The sequence below is a fragment of the Protopterus annectens genome, chromosome 10.part0 (assembly GCF_019279795.1).
Source record: "Protopterus annectens isolate FY-2018-M chromosome 10.part0, PAN1.0, whole genome shotgun sequence".
NCBI lineage: Eukaryota > Metazoa > Chordata > Ceratodontiformes > Protopteridae > Protopterus > Protopterus annectens.
Window position 1 is genome coordinate 1,136,347,131 of NC_056744.1, and position 25,366 is coordinate 1,136,372,496.

Here is a 25,366-nt window from a genome sequence, read left to right on the forward strand (position 1 = left end):
CACTTGGCTGGAGATGTATTTGTAGTCTGCTACGTTTACAGTGTGGGTTCTGTCAGTAAGCCAGTTGGCAACCCATCGAGTGACGTAGGGATTAATGCCCAGCTTGGTAAGCTTATCTATGATTCCAGAGTGGGGGATGGTGTTGAAGGCCTTGGTGAGGTCCATATAGGCTGTGTGGACCGCCTTACCATTGTCCACGGCTCTGGAGACTGATTCGAAGAAGTTAATAAGGTTCAGGAGACAAGATCGGCCCTTTATGAACCCACACTGAGGGGGGGGTCCAGTGTTTGAAGGTTGCCAATGTCTTTGTTTATAAATTCCATGATAATACGTTCCATGGCCTTGCAGATCAGGCTCGTCAGACTGATGGGGTTGTAGTTCCCAGGATCCAAGGTGGATTCCGCCTTGTGGAGCAGAATAACTATAGCTGTGCGCCACTCAGTGGGCATGAAGCCTGATGTGAGGCTATAATTAAACATGACACTTAGGTGAGGTGCCAGTTTATTTTGTAGTTCATGAAGTACACAGCCTGGGATGTCATCTGGTCCCATGGATGCTGTATTCTTAGCTTTGGAGAGTGCGTTTTTTACCTGTTTGGCCATTACTACCGGAATTTGGCAATCTTTCAGTATTGAGATGGGCCCTTTAGGGGGAGGGGGGTGAAGTTGGCACTGAATCAATCTGCCAGGATATTGGCAATATCCTTGGGATTAGTATATTTAATGCCATTCTGTTGTAGCTCAGAGCAGATCTAAGCATTGCCATTTAGATTCTTGACATGGCTATCGAATGCCTTGTGGTTGTCTTTGGAATCTTTGGCAATTTTATTTTCGTAACTAGCTTTGGAGGATTTTATGAGGGATCTCATTTTCTTACTGAGGCTGGTAAAGGAGTTTTTTGCATCCTGGGATTTTCCTCTTTTCTTCAACAGTTTCTGCCTTTTGGTGTAAAGTGTGTTTATGGCAGGGGTCCACCAGATTGGCTTCCTTTTTTTTGGAGGAGAAAGTCTTGGTTCTATTTGGTATGGCATGATTCATGCATGAGTGGATGTGCTCGTAACAGTGCCTTAGGGTAGGATTCAGCAGTCGAACTATCAGTTCCCGTCTGCATGGGTGTCATGAAGTTTTTTTACAGGGAAAATAAAACATTCAACTTAAACAAAAGTGAATAGAAAAATATGTATAGTATTACAGATCTGGATTGCAAGAGAAAAATAAAAGTGCAGCTTAATCAAAAGTGAGATGAAGACAGTGGTTAGAAATGCAGGAAAATTCCTAGAAAGGACACCCAAGGAGCATGGGATGGTTGTGTGAATACATGAAGAGGTTTTATCAGAGAAAATTCTATAGGGTGGGATAGGAAGTAAAGAAGAAAGGGAGATAGAATAATGTAGAGAAGATGATAGGTGAGAGTAAAGACAAGTAGGAGAAGATAACATGTATGGCTGAAGAGGTGGATGACTTGTATAGTATCTAGCTTGTCAACCTGGGGTTGAGCAGGAACAGCTTCAAAATTTAGAGAGGTGTTCCTTAAGTGAGTGTTAAAAGACAGCGGGTATGGGGTTGGATCTGATGGTTAAGGGGAGGGTGTTCCAGATTTTAGTTATGGAATAGGAGTATAGACTTTGACATGCAGGTATCCTGGGACGATGTTCTACTAAAAGTTGCTTTTTTTCTGACTTAATATATCTAGAGGGTGCGTAGGTATGGAAGATATTGTTAAGGGTTGGGCAGGACAGGGGTTTATGAATGATCTTGTCAGCCATTTTAAGTTGTAGGAAGGTTAGATATTGTGGAAGTTTGAGCCATTTGAGAGAGTGAAGGGGTGTGCAGTGATGAGTGGAGTATTTTGCATCAGTGGCAAATTTTGCAACTTTACTTTAGCAAGTTTCGAGTTTAGATTTAAGGCTAGTTTGTAAATTTGTAAGAAGAGGGGCACCATATAAGAGACTGAGGAGAAGGTAGGAGGTGGCGTGAGTGAGTTTTGTTTGTGGATCTAGGAAATGTTTGTGCCTGTAGAGAATACCTAGTTTCAGGTGTGTTTTATTATACTATTTTGAATATGGAGGTCGAGCTTGACATGTTCTTCAATGGTGACACCTAGAAGTTTGATATGAGGAACAGGTTCTATTTTGGTGGTGTCCTTTGAGTGTATATAAAATTGTCTTTTATTTAAGGAGAGAGATTTGGGGGTGAAAAGTATGAGTTTGGTTTTAGAGGGGTTGAGTAGTAATTGGTTATTAGTAAGCCAACTTTCTATGAATAAGAAAGCAGCTTGAGTGATTTGTTGAAGGTGAGAGAGACAGACTTGGAACAGCAGATGACTGTTGAGTCATTAGCATATTGTATGAGTCTACTCTGTAGGGTGGATGTATGTAGGTTATTAGTAAACATGTTGAATAAGAGTGGACCAAGGATAGAGCATTGGGGAACTCCAGCTGAGGTGTTCTGGAAAGAGGAGATGGAGTCTAGCCATTTAACTGCCTGCTGTCTGTTGGCTAGATAGCTAGTAAACCACTTGGTAAATGAAAGGGATAATCTAAGGTTGTTTAGCTTTTGAATAAGAAGAAGATGTGGATCAGTGTCGACAGCTTTAGAAAGGTCAAGGAACAGAAAGGAGTCAAGTTTTCCAGTGTCCTGAGCTTTAACAGTTTTGGTAAATGATTGCAGGGCAGTGTTAGTGCTATGGTCAGGTCTGAAGCCATGCTGTGTTGAGGTAAAAAGTTGTTTTTTTAGGATACATTTTCCAGAAGTTTGGAGATGGGTGACAGAAGTGCAGTGGGCCGGAAGTTGGACATTTGAATGGAGTTACCGCATTTATGTAGAAGTATGATGAAGGATGTTTTTCTAGAGTGCTGGGACGTAGGTTTCTAGGATGGACCTGTTAATGAGGGTGGCAATAGGATATGCTATGGATTCTGCTGATAGTTTGAGATATTGAACTGGGAGGTTATCAAGAGAGTTAGAGCAGGGTTTGAGTTTGAGAAAGAGCATTTTAATAGTATTTCTGGAGACAGGTTGAAGTGAGAAGGCATGAGTAGATATGGGAAAATTGGTGAGAGGGGAAGGGGTGAATCAAGGGAGGAAGAGGATGGTATGATGATAGCGGATGATATATGAGGAAGGGAGGAGTTGTTTGGGGAAGTGGGGCGAGGTGAAGTGTTTGTAGTGACATTCTGTATGCAGTCAATGAAGTGTTTGTTGAAGAGGTTAGCTATTTGATCTGGGGTTATGTCAGAAAGAGGGGTAGGGTTGTTTTTTTTTCTGGGGTTGAGAAGAGAAAAGATGGCAGACCAGATTTTTTGGGGATTCTGTTTAGTAGTTGGTTGGAGTGTTAGTAATCTTTTTGTCTTTATTTATAGATTTTTTTGTCTGGTTATGAAGTTGTCTAAACTGTAATAGGTCAAAGGAAGATTTAGATGTACATCATTGTTTCCAAAGTCTGTCTCTGATTCTCATTAGTTCTTGAGAATCTTCGGATAGCCAGGGTGTAGAGATGCTTTTGATTCTTTTCCTGTGTATAGGTGCCAGGTGATTTAGAATGTCTGGGAAAGTAATGTTGAAGTAGTTGACTGCATTGTCTAGTGGTAGTGTTCTGAGGAATGACCAGTTTACATTTTTTAATTAGTTAATAAGTAATTGTGGGCCAAAGTTAGTGGTATTCTCTGTGGTTTTGTATAGATGTTTTTTAAGGGGATGAGAGAGAGTTTTGAGAGTGATAGCAGGGAAGTGATCGCTTATTGTATAAGGGAGGGTGGGGGAATTAGAGTATTTAGATGGGTCTGATACTAGGATCCAGTCAGTTATGGAGTCCTGACTGTTATTGGTATTTCTGGTGGAGTATTGATAAGTTGAGTGAAGTTAAGCAAGTTTATGCTAGAGGAGGGAAATTTGCCTGTAAGGTTTTGTCAGTTAATGTTGACATCACCTAGGATGATAGTTTCATTATGTATGGTACTTGAGAGCCAGGAGAGTATGTCTTCTAGGATGGGGATGTTTGGTCCGGGAGGAATGTAAATTGCAGTGAGACATATGGCTTTAGAATTGCTGATTTTTAGGAAAGTAATTAGTAGTTCAGCATTGTGAAATTGTGGGATGGGATTAGAGTAGGGAGTAATAGTAAGGGAGTTAGAATAGAAGAAGGCAAGACCTCCACCTTTTTTGTGGAGTGTTTCAGCTCTGATAACATCATAACCGGGGGGGGAGAATTTCAGATTCTTTAACACTGGGTTTTAGCCAGGTCTCTGTAGCAAGTTAGGAAAGTCACGTGATAGCCAGGCATGGCAGTTGGTGGTTTTGTTGCAGATACTCTGAAAGTTAAGTGTGACCATTTTTAGTTTTTTTGTGGTTGGATTTTAGAGGTGGGTTAATGAGAGTTGGGACTGGACTGAGGTGAAGGGGTTGGGGGTGGGACCAGGATTGGGGTGAATGTCACCGTAGGGAATTATATTAGGGAAGAAGTAGTAAATGGGTGAGTTAGTATAGTTATATTTTGTTTATAGCAAGTAGAAATTGAGATGTATTAATGTGTATTGGTTGGAAGAATATGAAATTTAATAGGAATTGGGTTAGGCTGAACAGGGTGGGATAAATCGAAGAGTAACTTGGTGAGAAAGGAAGGCTGGCTGTGGTGAGTGTAGGGGTAATTTTGTAGGAATAATTTAGTGTAGGATTAAAATAAGTTAAGTTTATTAGGGAGAGTAGCAGCATAGAGAGTGTGGTTTGGAGTATTGTGTGGTGTGAGTGAGGGGTCATGTTGGTGTATGGATGTGTAGTCAGTAATTGTATAAATTAGGGTGTTGTAGAAGAGAGGGTTAGGAGAGTCAGGAATGGGTATGGAGGGGGAGGGAGTAGTGGGGGAGGGATTAAGATGAATAGACAGGTGTGTATGTTTAGAGGGTGTGTGTGTGTGTGTGTGTGTGATGTGTGTGAGATTGGCTTTTAGAGGTAGCAGTGTCAAATTGTGGGAGGGGTTTACTGGCTATAAATGTAGATATAGAGGGAGGTTGGGAATAGGGGGTAGGGTAGGGGAGTGGAGTGAGTCCGACCATAGAGAGGATGAAAGGACCGGGTAGAACTTGACTTCACCTAGGGGCTAAAAACTATCTGTAACCAGGTAACTGCCGGAAAAGTCAGAAAAACCATATGCACTTTTACTGGTCTTATCATAAGTAATGTGCGAACAGTAGTGAATACAGCATGCATATTCCTATTTAAAGCTTGGAAAAGGCCATGGAGAGCCAACTATAAAATTATGGACCTGTTCCGCAATCTGTGCATACAGTGGGAGAGGTGGAGGGATGTTGTGTCCCTGTGAGTGTGTACGCCAAGTTCATAATGTTCATTAAATACAGAGATAGAAATATTCAGTAAGAGCAGGGTCAGCATAGTAAAAAAAATCTACATTTAACTACTCTGTAGTTCTGTCCTGTTGAAACCTCTTGTGGGTCCCGTTGCAGCACATTCAAGGATATCCCAGAGGTTTTGCTTTTTTTTAGCTCAGCTTGCAGGGGGGGACTCACTCGTAGTGAGAATCCTGTTAGGGAACTGAAAAACAGAAAAAGGTTCCAACAGGGATAAGCAGACAATACAGGTTCATGTGCAAAAAGAATCAGAACTGGTTAAGTTAAATATAAATGGAGGATAATATAGACAGGAAGTGATACTATAAAAGCAACGGTGCAACATCTGACAAACTGTAGAAGCAAGGATATCCAGAACCACAGTCAAAGTAATTTCACCAGCATTGTAAATAATACTCTAATCATTGTGTTCAGTCTCACTGTAATAACTTAAGCATAGAAAGCAGCCTGAAATAGGATGTACATATCAAAAATATTAACAGACACTGCTTAACATAGTTATGGTCTCACTGTAATATTGTAATATCCTGAATGCAGGCAAACTTTACAACAACTTTTGACTGCAGGTACTTCAGGAAATAAACTTTTCAAACAGAGCTAGCTGTTTATATCTGCTAGTAGCTAAAATACATAGCTTCTTCAGTACAGAACTGTGTACATTGAGATAATCATCCAGACACAAAGAATAAAAAGCACAGTACAGGTATTTCATAAAGTTTGCTGTACAGCAATCTAACAGTACTTGCATGGCAGGCCCACAACTCTGAAGGACATGGGGAGCTTCCACTGGCTATGGGAGGAATTTTAAAATTGGCACCCTACTGGATAACTAGCGTAAGTAAACTCGCACAGTACAATTAAGTGAGGGGAAGAGGGGGTTAGATGTGTTAACAGCCTATAGTAATGAAGCAGAAATAAACTTGCATTGAAGTCGTAGAACTTAGCTTCAACTAGGGGCAAAAACCAATCTGTAACCAAGTGCCAGAAAAGTCAGGAAAACTACAAGCACTTACAAGCACTTTTACTGGTCTAATTATAAGGAATGTTTGAACAGTAGTTCTGTGAACAGCACGCATATTCCTACTTACAGCTTGCAAAATGCCATTGACAGCCAACTACAAAATTATGGGCCTGTTGTGCAATCTGTGTATAACTTAAAGGGCTTACAATAGGAGAGGTGGGAGGATCTAATGTCCCTGTGAGTGTGCATGCCAAGTCCAGAATGTTCGTTAAATACATTTGTGACGACCCTCCACCTCTTGGACAGTAATCAAGAAGCCTCAATCCTCACCACCTGTGAGGGAATGTTCACTGGGAGGATAACAGGTACACACACAGTGTTTCCAGATGCAGTTCTCTGCATCAAGTGCAATTTCCGTTAAGAGTACACAGAGACCACAGTCAGTCTGGGGCGGTTTCTCCCTCCTTCTACAGATCCCGACTAAGACTCCTCACTGGCACAGCTGTAGAGTCGAGTCCTTAGCCAGGGTTCCAAGCTAAGTCCTCCAATACTCTTTCTGTTCAACCAGTGCTCCGTGTTCCTGCCCAAGTAGCTGACTCATACACTCTTGGAGATTTGTTTTACACACACACACACACACACACACACACACACACACACACACACACACACACACACACCTGGGAAAGGCTGGCACAGATTTACTAGCTATGCCCCCTTCTGCCCAGACTGTAAGGTAGTTACCACTGTCACCAGAACCCCTCGCCAACTACTTTAAGGCCCTTAACAAAGGGTGCCCAATTTTACTGTGTAATATTAATACTAAAACAAATGGTAGTTTGACCAAGAGCAAGGCTATTAGGAGTGGCCTACAGTGCCACCAAATATATATGCAAGTACTCTCAAAACTTTAATATCTCTACAAAGATCAACCACAATGAAAGGTTTAAATATATTTAATAATAAATAATAAAAGAACAAGAAAATACTAAGTACATATTCACAGTGACATAAGAGTTCAGAACCACAAGAAATAGTTAAAATAACATTGCAGGTCAGGCTCAGACAAATAAAGAAAAACAATATCTAAACTAAGCTTCACTATATTCCTGACTGTATCTAAGAGAGTTACTGTACCCTAATAACTAACTTAATAGAGCAAGGCAGATGATGTGGTGAGTGGTCCTTCTTGCTGTCGTCAGTCCCAAGACAGAATACAGAATGCTCAGTCTCATACTAACAGACTTCTCAAAATAATATCTAAAATATTACTTCTGGGATAGCTTGCAGAATGACATCACTTCTTGTCATCTGACTTTTTTAATTCCCATGCAAAACCCCATTGCTGGAAGCTGGCAGGACTTAACACCTACCTGTAAAAATACACACACAAGGGCTTTTGCTCAGATCTTTGGCAGGTGCTGGATGTCATAAAACTATTGCATACCTTCACACTTCCAATACAGAAAGCTTCCTAGTACAGACTTTGTGTCTCTGGCTGCCTTGAGACCTTTGAGATGGTATCTTTATGGCCAAGGCTATAAAGTATTTAATTTCAGGTATTCTCTAAATAGTTTGCTGGACTGAGGTTAACCCTCCAGTTTCCTCTGTTAAAACATTGCGCATTTAAACAGTTACTGTAGTGCATGTAAATTTCTGTTCTCTCAAGTAAGGCACACTGTGCATACATTTCAAACACAAGCACTTTGCAATACCTTTTCAACACAAATCAGTTTGATATACACATGACCTACAATTCTAATGCATTTTGTAACACCAGCATCTTGTATGACCCACAGTTAGTTCTAATACATTTGTAACACAAGCATCTTGTATAAATCATTTTGATATTCACAAATGATATAAATGACATATAATTCCAGCTAGCTGTGCTGGCAGTACCTCCTTTCATCACAAAATTGACAGAAATTTTCAGTAAGAGCAGGGTCAGCATAGTAAAAAACCTACATTTTACTACTGTGGAGTTCTGTCCTATTGAAACCTCTTGTGGGTCCTGTCGTAGTGCATTCAAGGAGATCCCAGAGGGTTTGTTTTTTAGCTCAGCTTGCAGAGTGGACTCACTGATAGTGAAAATGCTGTTGGGGAAATTTAACTACACTGGAGCTCTGTTTTGTTGAAACCTCTTGTTGGTCCTGTTGTAGTGAGTTTGAGGGGATCCCAGAGGTTTTGTTTTTTAGCTTAGCTTGTGGGGGGGGGGGGGGGTCGCTCATAGTGAGAATGCTGTTAGGGAAATGGCGAGCACACAACACAGCAGGGCGCACGGAACGTCCACTGGCTATGGCAGGGATTTTAAAAGTATTGAATGTTTCTAATTATCTATGACATTCTTCTGTGTTAAACATAATGAACACTTACTCTTAATTACACTGAAATTCATGATTTTTATATCATATTTACAGACTGTTGTCAATGGAACTTCATCTCCTGCATGACTTGCTTTCAAGGACTGCCCCTCACTCCTTCTGAATTTATGTTTTCCCAAATTCATTTTCACTGTTTGTCTGGTGTCCCCCCCCCCCCCCACAAGTTCATCTTAAATGCCTTTTGCCCAAGGCCACCCTCCCCACCCTCAGTATATTCAGCACTCATTTAAAAGGTGCCATACTTCATGGTCTTGGATTTGTTAATGATTTACTATTGCAGTCTTTTGTGGTTTTCAAGCTGTCCCTCTGGTCATGTGGGTTTCTGTTTAGCTCTCCAGTTTCTTCACTCCTCCAAAGACATGTTGTTTGATTATGTACTATAAATTTGGTATGTATAAAGTCTTTACTCTCTAAAGAGTCTACAGGACCAGCCCAGTTCTTCATTTATCAAATGGTTAATCAGATAAGCTTAGTACAAAAGATTAGAATATTAAAGTATCAGTCTGTATAGACTTTTAACTACTGTTCTACTAGTAAACGTTATATGTGTCAGGGGTGTGTGTGTGTGTGTGTGTGTGTGTGTGTGTGTGTGTGTGTGTGTGTGTGTGTGTTCCTACCCATTTGTTTATATAATTTTTTTCAGAAAAACAAGGCATTCAGAAATATGTTAAATTAAGCACAACGCTGTAATATTCATGGGGTTGCAAAAATAATTACATGTTCTTAGATTTTTATAAAAAATGCATAAAGTAGTATTTTTAATAAATTATTAGATGCCACATTAGCTCACCCTGGCATATCCAGTCTTATGTTTTAAACACTGACTTTTTTATGATTTTGGCCCCTTGGCTACCTGACCATCAGACTCCTCTGGTGACTGACTGATCCTTTGGTATCCCTCATCTTGCTGGGAATGGCACTCAATATCACCATGTAATGTCTCCTCTGTCCACAGGGAACTTGCATCAGTAGAGCCTTCATTTCTCCTGTGCCTAGATCACTAACCTGTACATTTGTTGATTGATACCATGGGTCACACATAGGTCAGAGAAAGGTTCTGAAGTCATGATGGAAGTGGCTACCAACTTGCTTTTTCACTGTGTTGTTTGCTTGCATCTCAGAGGTAATGCCACTCTTTGTATGGATGATGCTTGAGTACTTTTAGTTAGGAATAAATCCATGGACTGGCCAACACTAAGCACAGGCGATGCTGAAGGACCATCTAGCGTCACCAACCTCAAACTGGCAGTGATTGATGGGAGGCTGCCCTCCACTATTAGCAATGCTGACAATGTCAGTGTGTCATTCGACTGTGTTCGGTGCATAGTGCCAAGATCATCTGCTGCTCACTTCTTAACATTAGGCATATCCCATCCTGTTGTGCAGGATTCCCAAATGAGAAACCTATGACTGCAGACAGAGAACCTACTTTTAGCAGTAGCAGAATGTAGATGACAGTCCCAGTGCCATGCAACACCTACAGTGCTGTATGACAGTTGTGTTTATAGTCTAAAGGCACATACATTTGTTGAGGTGCAGTTTTTTGCATTCACATGACCAGTGTACCTGCTGGAGGACAAATATGTGGATATTTTCATATAAATACAGACAATGTCCTATGGCACTTGCACATGTGCCTACTAAACTGATGTTTCCTATATAAACACCCATATGGTCGTCATCGGCCCAGCCCCCATGTCCACTTTATCACCAGGTATGAGAGTTCTGTCATGTTTCCTGGACAAGGGTACAAGGAGGATCTCCATCTCCATGAGAATGCTTTGTGTTGATGGTCCACCCCTTAGGGCCAATACGTCTCTGCTGCTTTCCTATGCCTTGTGTGCCTGCGACACACCTGTAATGTCTTATTATTGTCACCCACAACATTCAAGATCTACACCACTCCCTGCTACACCTTGTCTGTCTTGTTATCCCCGGGAATATAATGTCATATGTGCATAATGCCTGTAGTAACATCTCTCTGATGCAGTAAACTTTTTCAGCCTTTGCCCCTTGTTCAGTCCCATGACAATACACTTATACCTCTGCATACAAATGTGGGCCAACGTTTATCTGAAGAAATGGCCTGTGGCCCCAATTTTTACCCAAAACCCTTTCTGCTTCTATGCTATCAACATGCAGACTGTGTGCCATAATGTGGCAGTAATGGGCATGTTACCACAGAGTAGTGTATAGTAGCACTGTGCTTAGTACAGACAGGGACCTAGTGAATATAGGCCATATAAGTATGGTAGCATATATTGCTGGCTGTAGAGAACCATACACGGTTGGACATTTCTCTTGCCTGATCTCATACCCTGTTCTGTATGACCCGTACCTCCCTAACCACCTTCTGTCTTGCCCTGTTCACCATACCCTTTTGAAGTGACCCTCCTGCACTGTTGCTACATCTTCTGTTTCTTGTGAACTGTACCTCCTCAACTGTCCTCTTTCTTGCCCTATTCACCATACCATGTTGCAGTGACCCCCTAAAGTATTGCTACCCCTGTTTGTACTGCTTTCTCTGTCAGAGTTGCAGCCGACAGCAGATCTGCAACAGCCCTGTTGTGTACTCTGCACCCAGTCAATGTTCCTCCTAAACACATTAATCTCTTGGCCTGCTTAATGCTGTGGTACCCCCACTCCAGTGGAGTAACCGTACCTGTTGAGTGTATGCACCTTTGCCTGCTCACCGATTCCTGGGGGACATTGCCAGTAGCCTCCTTTGCTGTTATATTGTCTATATGGTTGTAGCCAGCTTCTCTGTAATCTACTCTTTGGTAATTCCTGCATCGTATGTTGTAAGACATAATTGAATTCATGGCTTTTATTGAGCTAAAACAGGCCCTGTAACACCATAGTTATGTTAATGAGATGGTTTAGCACAATAATTTCTGAATTTGTACCATAATGCAGTACTGTATCAGCCTGTTCTTTGCTATGGTTCTTAAGTCTGCCATTTGTCAGGCTTTTGTAGGACATGTATACCAAGTGCAAATGCGTGGCCACTGTCACAGCCAGCTGCACTATTGCTGTGATCACATTTTGATGCTATATAGGTTGGCTGTACTACTGCCCTTTAGCATGTCACTAATATGATAGCTGACAATGTTTACTGCCCAGTAATACTGAGCTGCTTTGAGAAGTGCTCTTACTACTACCCTGGGCCATCAAAATACTTTGAGGGGCAGATGCGCCACTATCAGTTTGGCAGAACTATGAAGCCTGGCCATGCTGCTGCTCATTTCTACCTTGCTACTGTCAATGCATTGTGCTAATATACTTCCTGTTGAAGTACATCAGTTGCTGCCCAATATGCGTGATTGTTCACTCCGGCCATTCATTTTCTCTTGATTCAGACCTCCAGAATGGACATGGTCTCTTCAGGCAATGAGTTGGGCAGTGCTGCTGCATGGTGATGAAGCAGGGAATGGAAGATCTTTCTCAACTTGGTCAACTATGAGGACCCATTTTATAAGGTAGATGACTAGCAGCAGCTTACCAGGATACTGAGTGACGTCAGTGGCTTCACCTACTCAGGTGAGCAATGCAGACACAAGTTTATTGGCTTGTGGAGGTGCTACACAGACTTTCTGTTTCAATTGGAAGAAGTTAGGGGGGAAAGAGAGAGAGAGAGACTTTTTTGTATTATACTCTTGCATTGGTGCTGTACATTAACCTTTGCACCTGCAGCTGTCATTGTCTTTAGTTGTCAGGGGTATGCTGAGCTGATTAATGTATATTTTTTTTGTTTTTGAGCTGCCCATGAGATTGAGGTGAATAGGTTGGCATGTCAGAAAAGACAGGTCAGGCTGTGCAGGTGGCAGGTAAGTGTAATGCATTTCTGGAAATTCTTTAGTATTTCAGTCAAGTATACTATACATGAGAAATGTACTGTATTTGTCTCCCACTGTATTTTTTCCTTTATTTTATTTTCTGTTTTATCACTGTTTTGCTTTTCTCCCTTTATTTATTTTTTTCTACAGGATCAGTTGTGGTACAGGGAGTGGTGAGGTAGCGGCCACTATCTTCCACACCAGTTATTGTGGCTGTTGCTAGGTCACCAGTGGACCCGAATGTGTGATGCAGGGTACCTTACAGAGCTCACTGGTGGCCTCCTTGACAACCTTCCGGGGGGTAAGGTGTGAACACTGTTCTTCTTCTGAGAATGCATACAGGTATATTCCTGAATCATTAAGTGGGCAATGCAGCAACTGCTTCAGGTAGAGGAGGAACCATGACTGGATGCCAATATTGGCACCCTGCAGCATCTCCTTATAGCTGGTTGTAATACGTATCCGGCAGGCCTCAACCATTAGGCCACCAGGGGCAATGCCCAACACATCTCAACCACAGAGATGACTGACATCAGGGGAGGTTTGCCTTTGGACAGGGCAAGAAAGCCCAACCTACCTCTTCCTCTCCCCCCTCATTGTGTTCCCCTTACTTTTGTTGTCATTTCCCATTCTCTTTTTATTAGCCACTCCTTCCTGTTATCAGTTGACCACCTTTGTTAGTAGTCCATGTGTATCCCTTGTCCTTATGTGTCGCCACTTGCCTTGTCAGTCTTTGCCTGAATTATATGTTTGTTTGGGGACCATGCTACCTTTTGCCACCTGTCCATCCTTTATATTATGCTTATGCATGTTCCTGTGCTTGCTTGTCCCCATTTTTGCCCCCCCCCTTTTCTACTTGTTTATATGATGAAATGCATTGACACTGGGTTGTGTTGCTCTTACATGGGCTGCAGGCAGTTCACTTATTGCAGCTACAAGGTGTTTAATACTGCATGTGAACATACATAGTGCTGGGCATGCAACCTTCCTGCTGCCTTTCTTTCAAGTCATATAAATGTAGTACTGTGGTTAGTGTAGCAGCTTGGTTACTGCCTTAATGCTACTCTCCCTTCTGTCTCTGATCACTGCATGACAGCACTATGCCTGTTTTTATGCATCACTAATCAACATCAAGCAACATTGTGCAGTATAATGTGCATTATTTATTGCTGCACTGTGGCATTATGAATAATTTTGTGTGTCCTCCTGAATGTAATGAGTTCAAACTGTTAGGACCAGTCTGCTGTGATCTGTGAAATCAAGTTTTGATTTCTCATAGAAAACCAAATAATACCACTTATTTAATTTTACCTGATGTTATGTGCTCGTTTGTCTTGTGCTGCAAACAATCTGTTCTTTTTTGCTTCCTTTTCTTCTGTTTTATGAATGTAGTTCTTTACCTGTGCAAGTCAACAACACCATTGATATATATTTGTCCACCTTTTGTTTACTAACCTCTTTGACAAATGGGAGCATTGCAGCAGATGCAGTGGTATAGCTCTGGGACTAGGGTTGTACTCCACAAGCTACATTTTCCACAGTCATACATTTATAGACCTAGTTGGGCCTGATTTATGTCCATTCAGCTTGTTTATTTGCTGCTGTAGAACATGCCAACATTTTATGTGGGTATGTGTGCAGTGCTTTAGTGCATTGCAGAGCTATATGAATTGATAAAGGGCACAGATGCAAGCACAGCATTTGTTTACTGGGTCATATACCCATGTATATCCCAGAATAATAACACCAGTTACTATCCATCCAAATGTGCATTTCATATTGAGCTGTTTCTCCAAATTACTATTATGTTAGCTTGGTATACCCAGTGCTTCCATTTAGCTAATAATCTGTAAAAAAAACAAAAAAAAAAAACAAAAACAAAATGTGCACAGGTCATTCAGCTAATTGTAGCCAAAGACTCATTGTGTCAGTTTTCTTATGTTTGAATTTTTTATGTATAAATTAAAGCAGGTACATAATGTAGCATTCAGCCACTTATCTTTAAGTAGCCTATCAGAAAGGACCTTAATATTTGATTTTTTTGTTCCTTTTCCTGCCTTTTTATTTGTATTCTGTTGAAAGTGCTGTGACTTTTGTTCAAAGTCAAATTCTGAAATTAGTAGCCTTATGCGAATGGCGCAGTGGTACAGCGATAGCATTGTTGCCTCACAGCAAGAGGTTCTCCGGTTCAATTCTCGGCTGGAGTGCCTTCTGTGTGGAGTCTGTATGTCCTCCTGCGTTCCTTTGGGTTTCCTCCTACGTTGCAAATACATGCATCTGGAGTGTTTCTTCCTGGGCCTCAGCTGAAAATTGTCTTTGTTCCAAGTCAGACTTTCCCAGTAAACAAATGTTAAATTAATTAATTATGAAAGAAAGTCTAAATCTGATGATGACGTTAATTGTACAAAATGATGCAAGCTAAACCAAAAGGGTAAAATGAATATCACAATGATCTATTGAGGCAGCATTTCTACATACTGTAATATGTAAGTAAATGTACCACTGTAGCTGAACATTCCTGCGCTTAGCTATATTAAAAAGTTCAATGCTTTCATCTGTTTCATTTTTCACTGAATACTTATCTGCAGTCTGTGGGTGGCCACGGTGTTGCAGTGGTTAGCATTGCCGCCTCACAGCAAGAGGTTCTCCGGTTCGATCCTCGGCTGGGGTGCCTTCTGTGCAGAGTCTGCATGTCCTCCCTGTGGTCGCGTGCGTTTCCTCCGGGTGCTCCGGTTTCCTCCCACATCCCAAAGACATGCTGCAGGTGGATTGGACACTCAAATTGGCCCTAGGTGTGTGTGTGTGCCTTCTGTGGAACGTTGGGCGCCAGGCTGGCAACTCAACACTGTAAAACTCCACTGCCAATCATGAGCGGACAGGTGATTCGCTGTGGCAACCCCTAACCGAAAGAAGAAGATTTATCTGCAGTCTGTGATCTAACTTTAGTTGAATTATCTACCTGTTGGAAATACTGTGTTTGGTAAATTGTAACTTGATTGTCCGGACCTTCCACAGCTTTTAGAATATTATTCTCACTTTACAATTTGATATATGTCCTTTTGGGGTACTGCTTTTATCCAAAAGTATGTTACAAATAGTCATATAAAATCAAATTAAGTTGAAAGGAGTTGAGGTGTTTGTGTTCTCTGAATTTTTGCATTCACAGAATGACAAGTAAAGAGACAATTCGACAATAAAGCATTTTCTTTAGTAGGCAGATTCAATTTACTTAGTGTATTTTCTGTCTGATAGTTTATAAAGGAAAATCACTTGGGCATGCATGTTTGCTTTTCTACACTAATCTCCATGCAGCACCACCAGAATGACAACTTCATTGGTATGTAAGTAATATTCTTGCTCTGTATTTCAAATTTTGAGATTCCAATACTTTTCAACCATTAACATTTAAAAGGATTTTTTTTAACTAAAGACTAAGCTGGAATTCTTGTTTTTATTAAGAATATGCTTTTTTATTTGGAGACACTGCATGTCTTCAAGCCCTAGGTTTTATTAATTTTATTTATCTGATATTTATTTACCAGGAAAGTGTAACTGAGCAATAACCAATTTTCACTGGAAGCCCAGGGAAAAAAGTTCCACAGTTAAATCAACTTTACAAACAGATAACATATCGTATATACATCAGAAAAAATATTTGCAGTAGTCATGTACAGTGTGTGTATACAGGGCATGAGTACAATCATTTAAATGCTGTAAGTTATACATGATCTAGGTGGGGGTAGATCAGACCCCATATATTGGAAGAGGAAATGCTGCATTAATGAAGCTAGAACAAGAAAAATCATGGCTGGTCAATACAAACGTATTTCTGTATCATATGCAGGATGTAGGAGACAAAAAGATTTGTAAAAAGAGGGACTAGTGTTCAGTAAATCTTGAAGGGCAAGTATTATTTGAGAAGTCATGAGAGCTTTTGTTGAAAAGTGGAGCCAAGAAGAAAAGAACGGCTGGATAAGGGGAAGAGGTTTGCTAGTAAGGGAAGTTTAAAGGATGAGAAATGAAACAATGAGATGTGAGGAGAGGATATTTTGGTTTTGCATAAGTTATTCCACATCTTTAAATCTTGAAACTCTCCAGGGCCAGGTAACACTAAGAAACCAAATGCAGCACTTTGCATTTCTTGATTTGCTTCATGCACAAACAAGGCCAACAGTGGGTAAAATTAAATGATGGTTAAGTGGTGGATGTGTATTTAGCTGATGCAACAACTTGTTGGTCAAGTTGTTACATATATTTGGGGTGAGTGAGAGTTTGCTTCCACAAACCCAGTCACATATATACAGGCAGTTGCCTGAAAAGAAAATAGATGTGCATACTGACATTTCGAGATTCTAATTCATCCTGTCAGTCAGCAGCTGGCTTCAGAAGAGAGACAAGGAGCTTATCAGTAGCTAGCTTACTATTCTGTGTGGAAAATGAACTGCAAGGGATGTGTTGTGTTTGAGGGCTGGAGAGGAACATAGTATTTGCAGCTGGCCATGATGTGGAGGAGGCAATGACAACTGTTAGAGGTATGTTCTTTGAGGACTTTTCCCAGGGTCAAGGAATTACTTAGGTTAGTGAATGTTATGAAGAAAGAGAGAGAGATTGTGTGTGTGATTTGGGGGCGTGTTAAGAGATGCCCTAAATGAAAATTGAATGGTTTGTTTTATGTTGGGACATCACACACTGGAAGTAACTTTTTAACATACTAAATGTTAGCAGGTTACTTGATGAGAAATGCAGATACAGAAAATTGTTCGTACCCTTTTGTTGGGAGCCATGTGCAGGTAGTCTTTGCCAGAGGTATATGCTGGTAGTATTAGTCTTAGATCTTGTGCCACAGTTATGTAAAAGGTAAGCCAGAGATGTTTCTTTTAGCAGTGCCAAATAATATATTTATTATTATACAATAAAAGAATTGGTATGACATTAAAAATGAGAAAAAATACATCTGCTAACAAATGATATACTAGATCAGAGCACGTTATACCCTTTTTCATCATATGCCTGTGTGTTTGGCAGCTGTGATCAAGGGGAAGACAGAAGCTCTGGGGAACAGTACACACCAGCCTTAAATGGACATTGCATAGGCTGGTATTATCTGTTTCATGTAGATTCCATGTGTTGTTAATCATTCCTTAGATTTTTGCAGGTTAGGCATACCCATCTTATATCGAGCAGTAATGTGAGGATTGCAGTGTAATCATGAGCACGTTACAGAAAGTGGTGAAAGGATTTGTTTAATCAGATTTTCCCGCCATATTCTATTACTGGTAATTAATCCCCTAATAATAACATATAATTTTAACAAATTTTTCTCTCTCTACTCTTTTGAAGATTACATATGTAGTATTTAATTTGATGTTAATATAGTTGATGTATTTCAGAGCAGTAAACAAACTAAAGACACAGCCAAGGTGTGGAGTCTGCCAGTCTAAAAGGACAGTAGATCATGCTTATATGCACTGTTATTGTGTCCGTAGCTGCCATGTGTCATTGGCCTGCATTCCACAAGTTTGTACAAGGCAGTAGGAAGCAGAACTATGTTCTTGCTATCCACTACCTTCATGTAATTACATAGTAACTTGAGTTGTTTATACATTTTACCTTTTGCTTTCTATTTAATTTTTTTTTTAATTATTCCATTTGTTCAGATTATTCTTTCAGAAGAAGCAAACAGAAGATTTCTGGCCGAGACTGGGAAAAAAGTTTTGTCCACTTTAATTGTAAAAGCACGAAAGGTAAAGACAGCATAACTTATTCAAAATATAGCATGTAAGTTTTCCTAACTCAATTGAAAAAAAAAAGTATGAATCAGTCTGAATATTTATTTGTAGTATATTAAGCAAGAAAGTTTCATCTGTATGTCTCTTTAGTGTTTCTGTTCACCAGACTTTCAAACTGTACATTTAAATAACACATTTTATTTCAGTTTTAATATGTGCAAAGATTGTTTTATATCCTTTTTAAACTCCTTTTGTTTCCTTGCCACAATATATAGACGCAGATGTTTAATACCAGCAATAACCTAATGATACATTATTAAGAAGGAGTGCTGCAGAGGGTCTGTGCTGACTTGGAAAAGCAAAGGATTTAACTTTCGTTTTACTGACCAGTGTTGCAGGATGATAAGATGAAAATTCATGATTTTGTTTACCGTGTTTGTCATAAAGTAATAAAATAGCAGAAGGTCTTGCTCATTAAATGTGAATGGGCATATGTCCACTCTTTTTTGCAATGTGAGTTTATTTTTATGAGAATAAAATGATTAAAAATATTACTGGTAGGAGCCTGTAAAAAAGCTAGGTTAGACCAAGGTACTAGCCACGTCAGACATCTAATAATCTTTACAACTTTTTTTTAACAGTTCATAATTCATAAGTTTAATTGTTATGCTTATGATCTACTTGACTGCCGCAGCAGGGTGTTGACATTTTCTACTTACCACACACTTACAAACATACATATAGGATTCGCCATGACTCCTTGAGGCTACCTATCTCAAAATAATTCTTTGGCTAAAAAGTACTGAAAGCTGATAGTCTGAGTACACAGATTCGCAAGACTCATGTACTTCCGCAGTTACTCAGTTCTCAAACAAACTGATAATTAAAAAAAAAAAAACATAAAATAATTATTTGTAGGTATCAGGTTCATTGCACCCTGTCATGTGGAGGCCTACCCCCATACTCCTTTAGTTTATTATTCTCACTCTGATGCCACACTGTCTTGGAGAAAGAGTGGTCAGTAACAGGGAAAAAACTCTTTCATCCTTTCTCCTAGATAATCTGACCTTGAATAACTTAAAACACCATATTCTCCAAGAACTAACACATCTGTCCTGCATTGAACAAATAGCAGTGCACTAGCAGCTGCCACTTTCACCAGTTCTACTTGAATCACTGCAATATGAGCAGGATTATTTCTAAAGGAAGTTACACTGATTTTTTTTTCTTGATTGTAAGGGGATAGTTGTTCTGTACTGTTTGAAGGTGCTGTGTGTAATGTATCTGTCATTTTTTTCTGTTTCTGATATTTGATTACAGTATCAAAGTCCCCAACCTGGCATTGACTTCCTTGGCAGTGTATTCCTACTACAGAATTTGAAAAATAAATAAGACAGATACTGCCTTGTAGAACAGAGGTCATGTCTAGGTAAACTATATTAAATATAAGGTATTGGCAATTCCTGAAGCCTTTCTGATTATTTCAGTTTTCTAGTAAGGAATCTGGCAGGGTAATAGATTGGGACCCCCAGAGCAGCCTTTTCTGCAGCGAACACACCCCCCTCCCAGCCATTTCAGTGTTCCATTACTTGGCTATTTCTCCTCAGTTACCATAAACAATGTTCAAATGTGTCAGTGTGCATACTGTTTTCTTATTTACTTCTGCAATGATTACAGATATTGAAATAGAAAAGCACAAACACTGATAATCATTTGCTAAACAAACCGTCTCAGAATAAAAACAGACTTGGCATGAGCAGTAAACTTCTCTGTCCTTGTAACTCACATTCATTGAAATGGCATTAAAACCCACATTCAAAGAAAATGCATCTGGACAGTGGAGGATTAAGTTTACCTTTGTGCTGTTTTCAAAACCATAGGCTCCTTGCACATATTTTTAGGGCCATGCATGCATGTATGTGTTCTTTGATTTAGCTAGGCATCTCATACAAAGGAGGACAAACTCAAGAGTTATAGAACCCCTATCACCCTTAAAATGTACCAAATAATCAGCAAACCAAAGGTCAGTGCAATATCAGCACTGCGTCTACATTGTGTGGGAGTAGAATCCATAGCCTTCTGCACCAAAGGCAATTATGCTAACACTGCTTTCAAATTCCATAGCACAAACAGTGAGTGTCATTTGATAAACAAACTCAGTTGTACCACTGAAAACAGACTTAGCATGAGCAACACTAAACTTCTCTTCCTTTGAAACACACATTCCCATGAAAATGAACTGAAACTCATAAGCCCGTGAAATTGCACTGAAACTAGTAATTCCCTGGAAATGTACTGAAACATACTCACAATTCCTTCAGCAGTCTGGTTGTTGGTGTAAAAGGTTCAGGCTTTTGTCCCCACTGAAGTGCACAGTTCCTTCAGAAGTCTTGTAATTGGTGTAGCGAATTCAGGCTATTATCTCCAATGATGCTCACAATTCCTTCAGCAGTCTGGAAGTTGGTGTAGAGTATTCAGGCTCCTGTCTCCTGTAACCAAATTACAGTCAAGCCTGATCAAGTTAATTACTAACATGCCATTACCCCTAACTAGGACATTACTTACTGTACCTCCATACCTCTCAACCTGTTAGTATAATAAATCTGGACAAAGTCTAAAATAATGGGAGGACGAAGGCCCAAAAATAGGGGCAGATATTAAATATTCCTCTTACAGACTTAGAAAGTTGCAAGAGTAACATTTGTCTTAGTATGTATTTTCATAAGGAAATGAAGTCTGATCTCAAATGTATGGCATTATCTAGTTATTTCAGTGATTTGCCAGAAAACCACAAATTTTATGAGGAATAGGCCAACAATATGAGGTATAAATTTGGACAGTTGATAAATATGGCCAGTTTGCTCGATTAGTCAGGATCTGTCAGGACCCGCTGGTGCTTGAAGAAGAAGCTGATAATATGGAATGTATTTTTGTAGCTAGAGGTTATAATAAGAAGCTAGTGAGAAGTGTAAGAGAGAATAACATTCCTTCATATAAAACATCAAATAGTAATTTAGATACACATGAATATAGCATCAGAAAGAACAATGTTCCGCATGATAGAATAGCGGAGGAACGGAACATAGATCTTAATAATTTTAACTCTGAAATACATCACAGCTATAAGGGATATGATAGAGACAAAATTGCCTACTATATGAAATATTCTAATGACAATGCACAGATCAGAAAAATTATCCAAAAACATTGGAACATACTAACTGCCACAGAAGAAATAAGAACCCTGGTTGGCACTAGACCTGTGTTTGTCTTTCGAACATGTGACAACTTAAAAGAAATATTTTCTAGGAATTTTACTAACAACGTGGCCAATTACAACCATCTAGCCCTGGGCACTTTCCCCTGTAATTCATGTAATATGTGCAAGTACATTACAACTATACAAAACTATACACATTCCCATGGCATCTTTGAGTTCAAACCGAGAGGGCATTATGACTGTAATAGTACTAATTTGATATACATGGCGAACTGCATATCTTGTCCGGCCTTTTACATTGGTCTAACTACTAGAAGATTAAAAGACCGTTTGTATAATCATATCTATGATATACGCAAGAGAAATGAGACAAACGCCCTTGCCAGACATGTCAACCAGCATCCCACGCATGAGTTTAAATTCAGGGTCTTGCAGACATTAGAAAAGAATATTAGAATGGGGGATAACACAAACCACCTAGCCAAGCTAGAATTGAGTTGGATATTCAAGACAGGGGCACATAGAGATCCTGGGATTAACAATTATATTTCACTGAAACCAATTTTAAAACAGAGGTAGTTTATTCAGGTTACTTAACAAGTCTATCTAGAAGTTTTGATCTATATATGCATATTCTGTTTTAATACCTTGCCCTGATCTATAGAATATATGAAACAATAGGGTTATTCATAGAACCACTCATTGATGTATTAACTTTTTAGCCCAGTGATTTATTGAGCAGATATTTCATGACATTTTTGTTGTGCCTAACATTTGTTCGGCACACTTTTCAGTTCCAGCTGTTTGCATTTGGATCCTTTGTCTTTAGTTATATATATACATATTCATCACTTCTCACTTTTATCCATATTTTTGTTTCAGCTCATGCCAACTAGGAATTTTAGATCCACTTGAAGTAATATCAAAATACATTAGTATTGATCCAGTGGCTATATAACTTTTAGCCTATATGGTTAGTTCATATTATATGTCCTTGTATTATAGTACGGAACCAATTATTTTTGGTGCTCATGTGTTTAAAGGGATTTCATCTGTCCATGAGAGCAGATCTATAAAATTGGGTTCTAAGAACTGAATGTGAACAATATATATACTTTTTTATTATATTTCATAATAAATATTCACAATAATATCTGGAAATATTCATTGTTATTATATATGATCAGTAGAGTGATATTGGTAATTTGTATACTTCTGATTAATATCAACTTCAGGTATTTGAGTGTTCATATGTCATTTTTTATTGTTTTGCACACATATATATTTTCTATATTTATATACTGTAATTTTTCACTTATGAAGAACTCGAAACTAGTTACATGACTTGTTTATCACATTTTAAAGGTGTTTTTAGAATAATTTTGTACATTCACATGTATTGTAGTGGAGACAGATTATTCATCAGCGCATTTTTGTCATATAATATGTTTTAATCGCTTATATTTTTTGATTGTCTCTGCCTTTATTAAATTCTATTAATATGTCATATTTTACACATAAAGACACTATATGCTTTTTTGTGCTTTATGTGTTTTGAGCACTTGTATTTGGAGTGGTGTAACCTGTTAGTTAGTTCCATAGAGAACGCTATACAAGTTATTGATTAGTTTTTGGATATGTATTTTCATACACTCCTTTGATTACTTGTGTTTACAGTAAGACCCTAAGCTTTGAGTAAATACCTGTTTTCCATTTTTTACATGTATGTTTTTAAGATGCATTTTTACTTTAGATTTTATGTGCACTGCTGTATTCAGCCTACGCGAGACGTTTTAACGTCTCGCGACTGCATTTTGTTAGTGGTGTTGTTTTAATTGAATTAATATCATCTATATTAGGTAGATACAATATGGCCACATATGCACAGATCGTGATCTTTTATGCAGCTCTGAATTTTACATTCTACAGTGCCTTTAGAGTCACATCTCTGTTTATGGAGAATTTTCATGTATTAACAATCAGCACTCTACGCCTTGTCCTTTGTATCATCTCAGACAGGTTGTTATGGAAACTATGGAAAAGATAGGGAAAGACTAGTTTTGTCCCCCCCCCCCCCTTTTCGGTCTTTACAACAGTCATTAATAACAACTGATTTTTAAGAATGATTGCTTTACTGATATTGAAGTAAGGCACGTAAGCTGAATGATTGTATTAAATGAATGTATATTCATTATAGTTTTTAATTTCGGTATTCCAGGTGAAATTGTAGTATACCAGAGTTTAGATTGAGTTGGAGCATCAGGCTACACAATACATCTTCTATAGAGATATTACAAGTTGCTAATTGATGAATTGGTCACCACTCAAATTGAATCATGTTGTTCAAATTGAAGTGCGTTTTTTACTGGCTGTTATTTATTATTTAAGAAAGGCTATATTTGTTGTTTAATGAGATCTGAAGAAGCGTGCATAGCGCACGCGAAAGCGCTTATCTTTTCTTGTTTTATGTGCTACATTGAATAAAAGACGGTTTTATTCTCACTTCTCGTGGTGTATCCCTTGGTGTTTTACTTGGATATTGACAGTTGATAAATATGCATACCTCTTGACCTCTTAGTGAAAGAAATCTGGGCAAAGTCTGAAATAATGGGATACTATGGCCCAAAAATAGGGATAGATTTTAAATATTGGTCTTTTTAACTTAGAAACTTGCTAGAATAACAGCATTTGTTTTCACATGCATTTTCTGAAGAACATGAAGTCTGAAACTCACGTGTGTGTGTGTGTGTGTGTCTGTGTGTGCGTGTGTCATTATTTAGTGACTTCACTCCTCTGTGTTTTGCCAGAAAGCCACAAATTTTATAAGAAACAGACCAAAACCCAAAACTATGGGGCTAAATCTGGACAGTTGAGAGGTATGTTAAAACACACACCACACACACCCACACCTACCTTCTGCCTGCTCTCACAAAGCAACACACATACACACAAACACACACACACACACTTTATCTCTCATACAAACAGAACGGCTAGTTTAAATCTCACATAACACACACACACACACACACACACACGTATATATATGTACACACACACACACACACACACACACACACACACACACACATATATATATATATATATATATATATATATATATATATATATATATACACACACACACATATATATGTACATATACACACACACACACATATATATATATATATATATATATATATATATATATATATATATATATAAAAACACAAAAGCACTAATACACATTTTCCTCCTCTTTCAGAGGAACAGCTAGTTTAAATTCCACACGTGAGTGCAGAATGTGTTACTTACCCTTTCTGTCAATGGAGCAGCTCACGCGAGTGTAGAATGTGTTTACATCCATGTAGGCATGCTTGCGAAGCACGCATGATCCTCCTTAAAAGAGAAGATGCTGCCATCGCAGATGTAAACACATTCTGCACGCACAAGCTGAATTTTTATTTTAATTTTATTTTTTTTTAATTCTTATTCAATGAAGCCTCCTGGCCAGAGTGCCCCACCCCCCCACCCCCAGCCATGGGGCCGTAGGTGACTGCCTGTGTCGCATAGTGTTGGATCCAGCTCTGAATGGGTCAAATCAGTAATGTATAAAGTGGTACAGAGAGATCCCTAGTCTGCATAGACATAGCCATTAGTTGGGCTATAGAATATGAATTTCTGACTGTGGTAAATACACACTGATAACATTTTAAATTGTTTAGCTAATTAGTGCATTTAGACAATGGCACATTATTTTGTCCAGTGATGTGCTCAACCTAGGAGCTTGATAAATTATTTTGCAAGTCTCCTAGACTTTGTGATAGATTGGTGCACCCTTATTTTGTGATGGAGTAGGGTCTGGAATGGT

The 25,366-nt window shown here is 39.1% G+C and overlaps 1 protein-coding gene across 3 annotated transcripts in view; it reads left to right on the plus strand.

Annotated features, from left to right (window-relative positions):
- Positions 1-25,366, plus strand: part of MIGA1 (mitoguardin 1) — a 1,154,615-nt gene that overhangs the window by 1,045,273 nt on the left and 83,976 nt on the right. For all 3 annotated transcript variants that reach the window (XM_044085862.1, XM_044085860.1, XM_044085861.1), the window contains one exon: positions 18,201-18,287. In XM_044085862.1, coding sequence (XP_043941797.1) covers positions 18,201-18,287 — 87 coding nt within the window. The remainder of the gene's footprint in view (positions 1-18,200; positions 18,288-25,366) is intronic.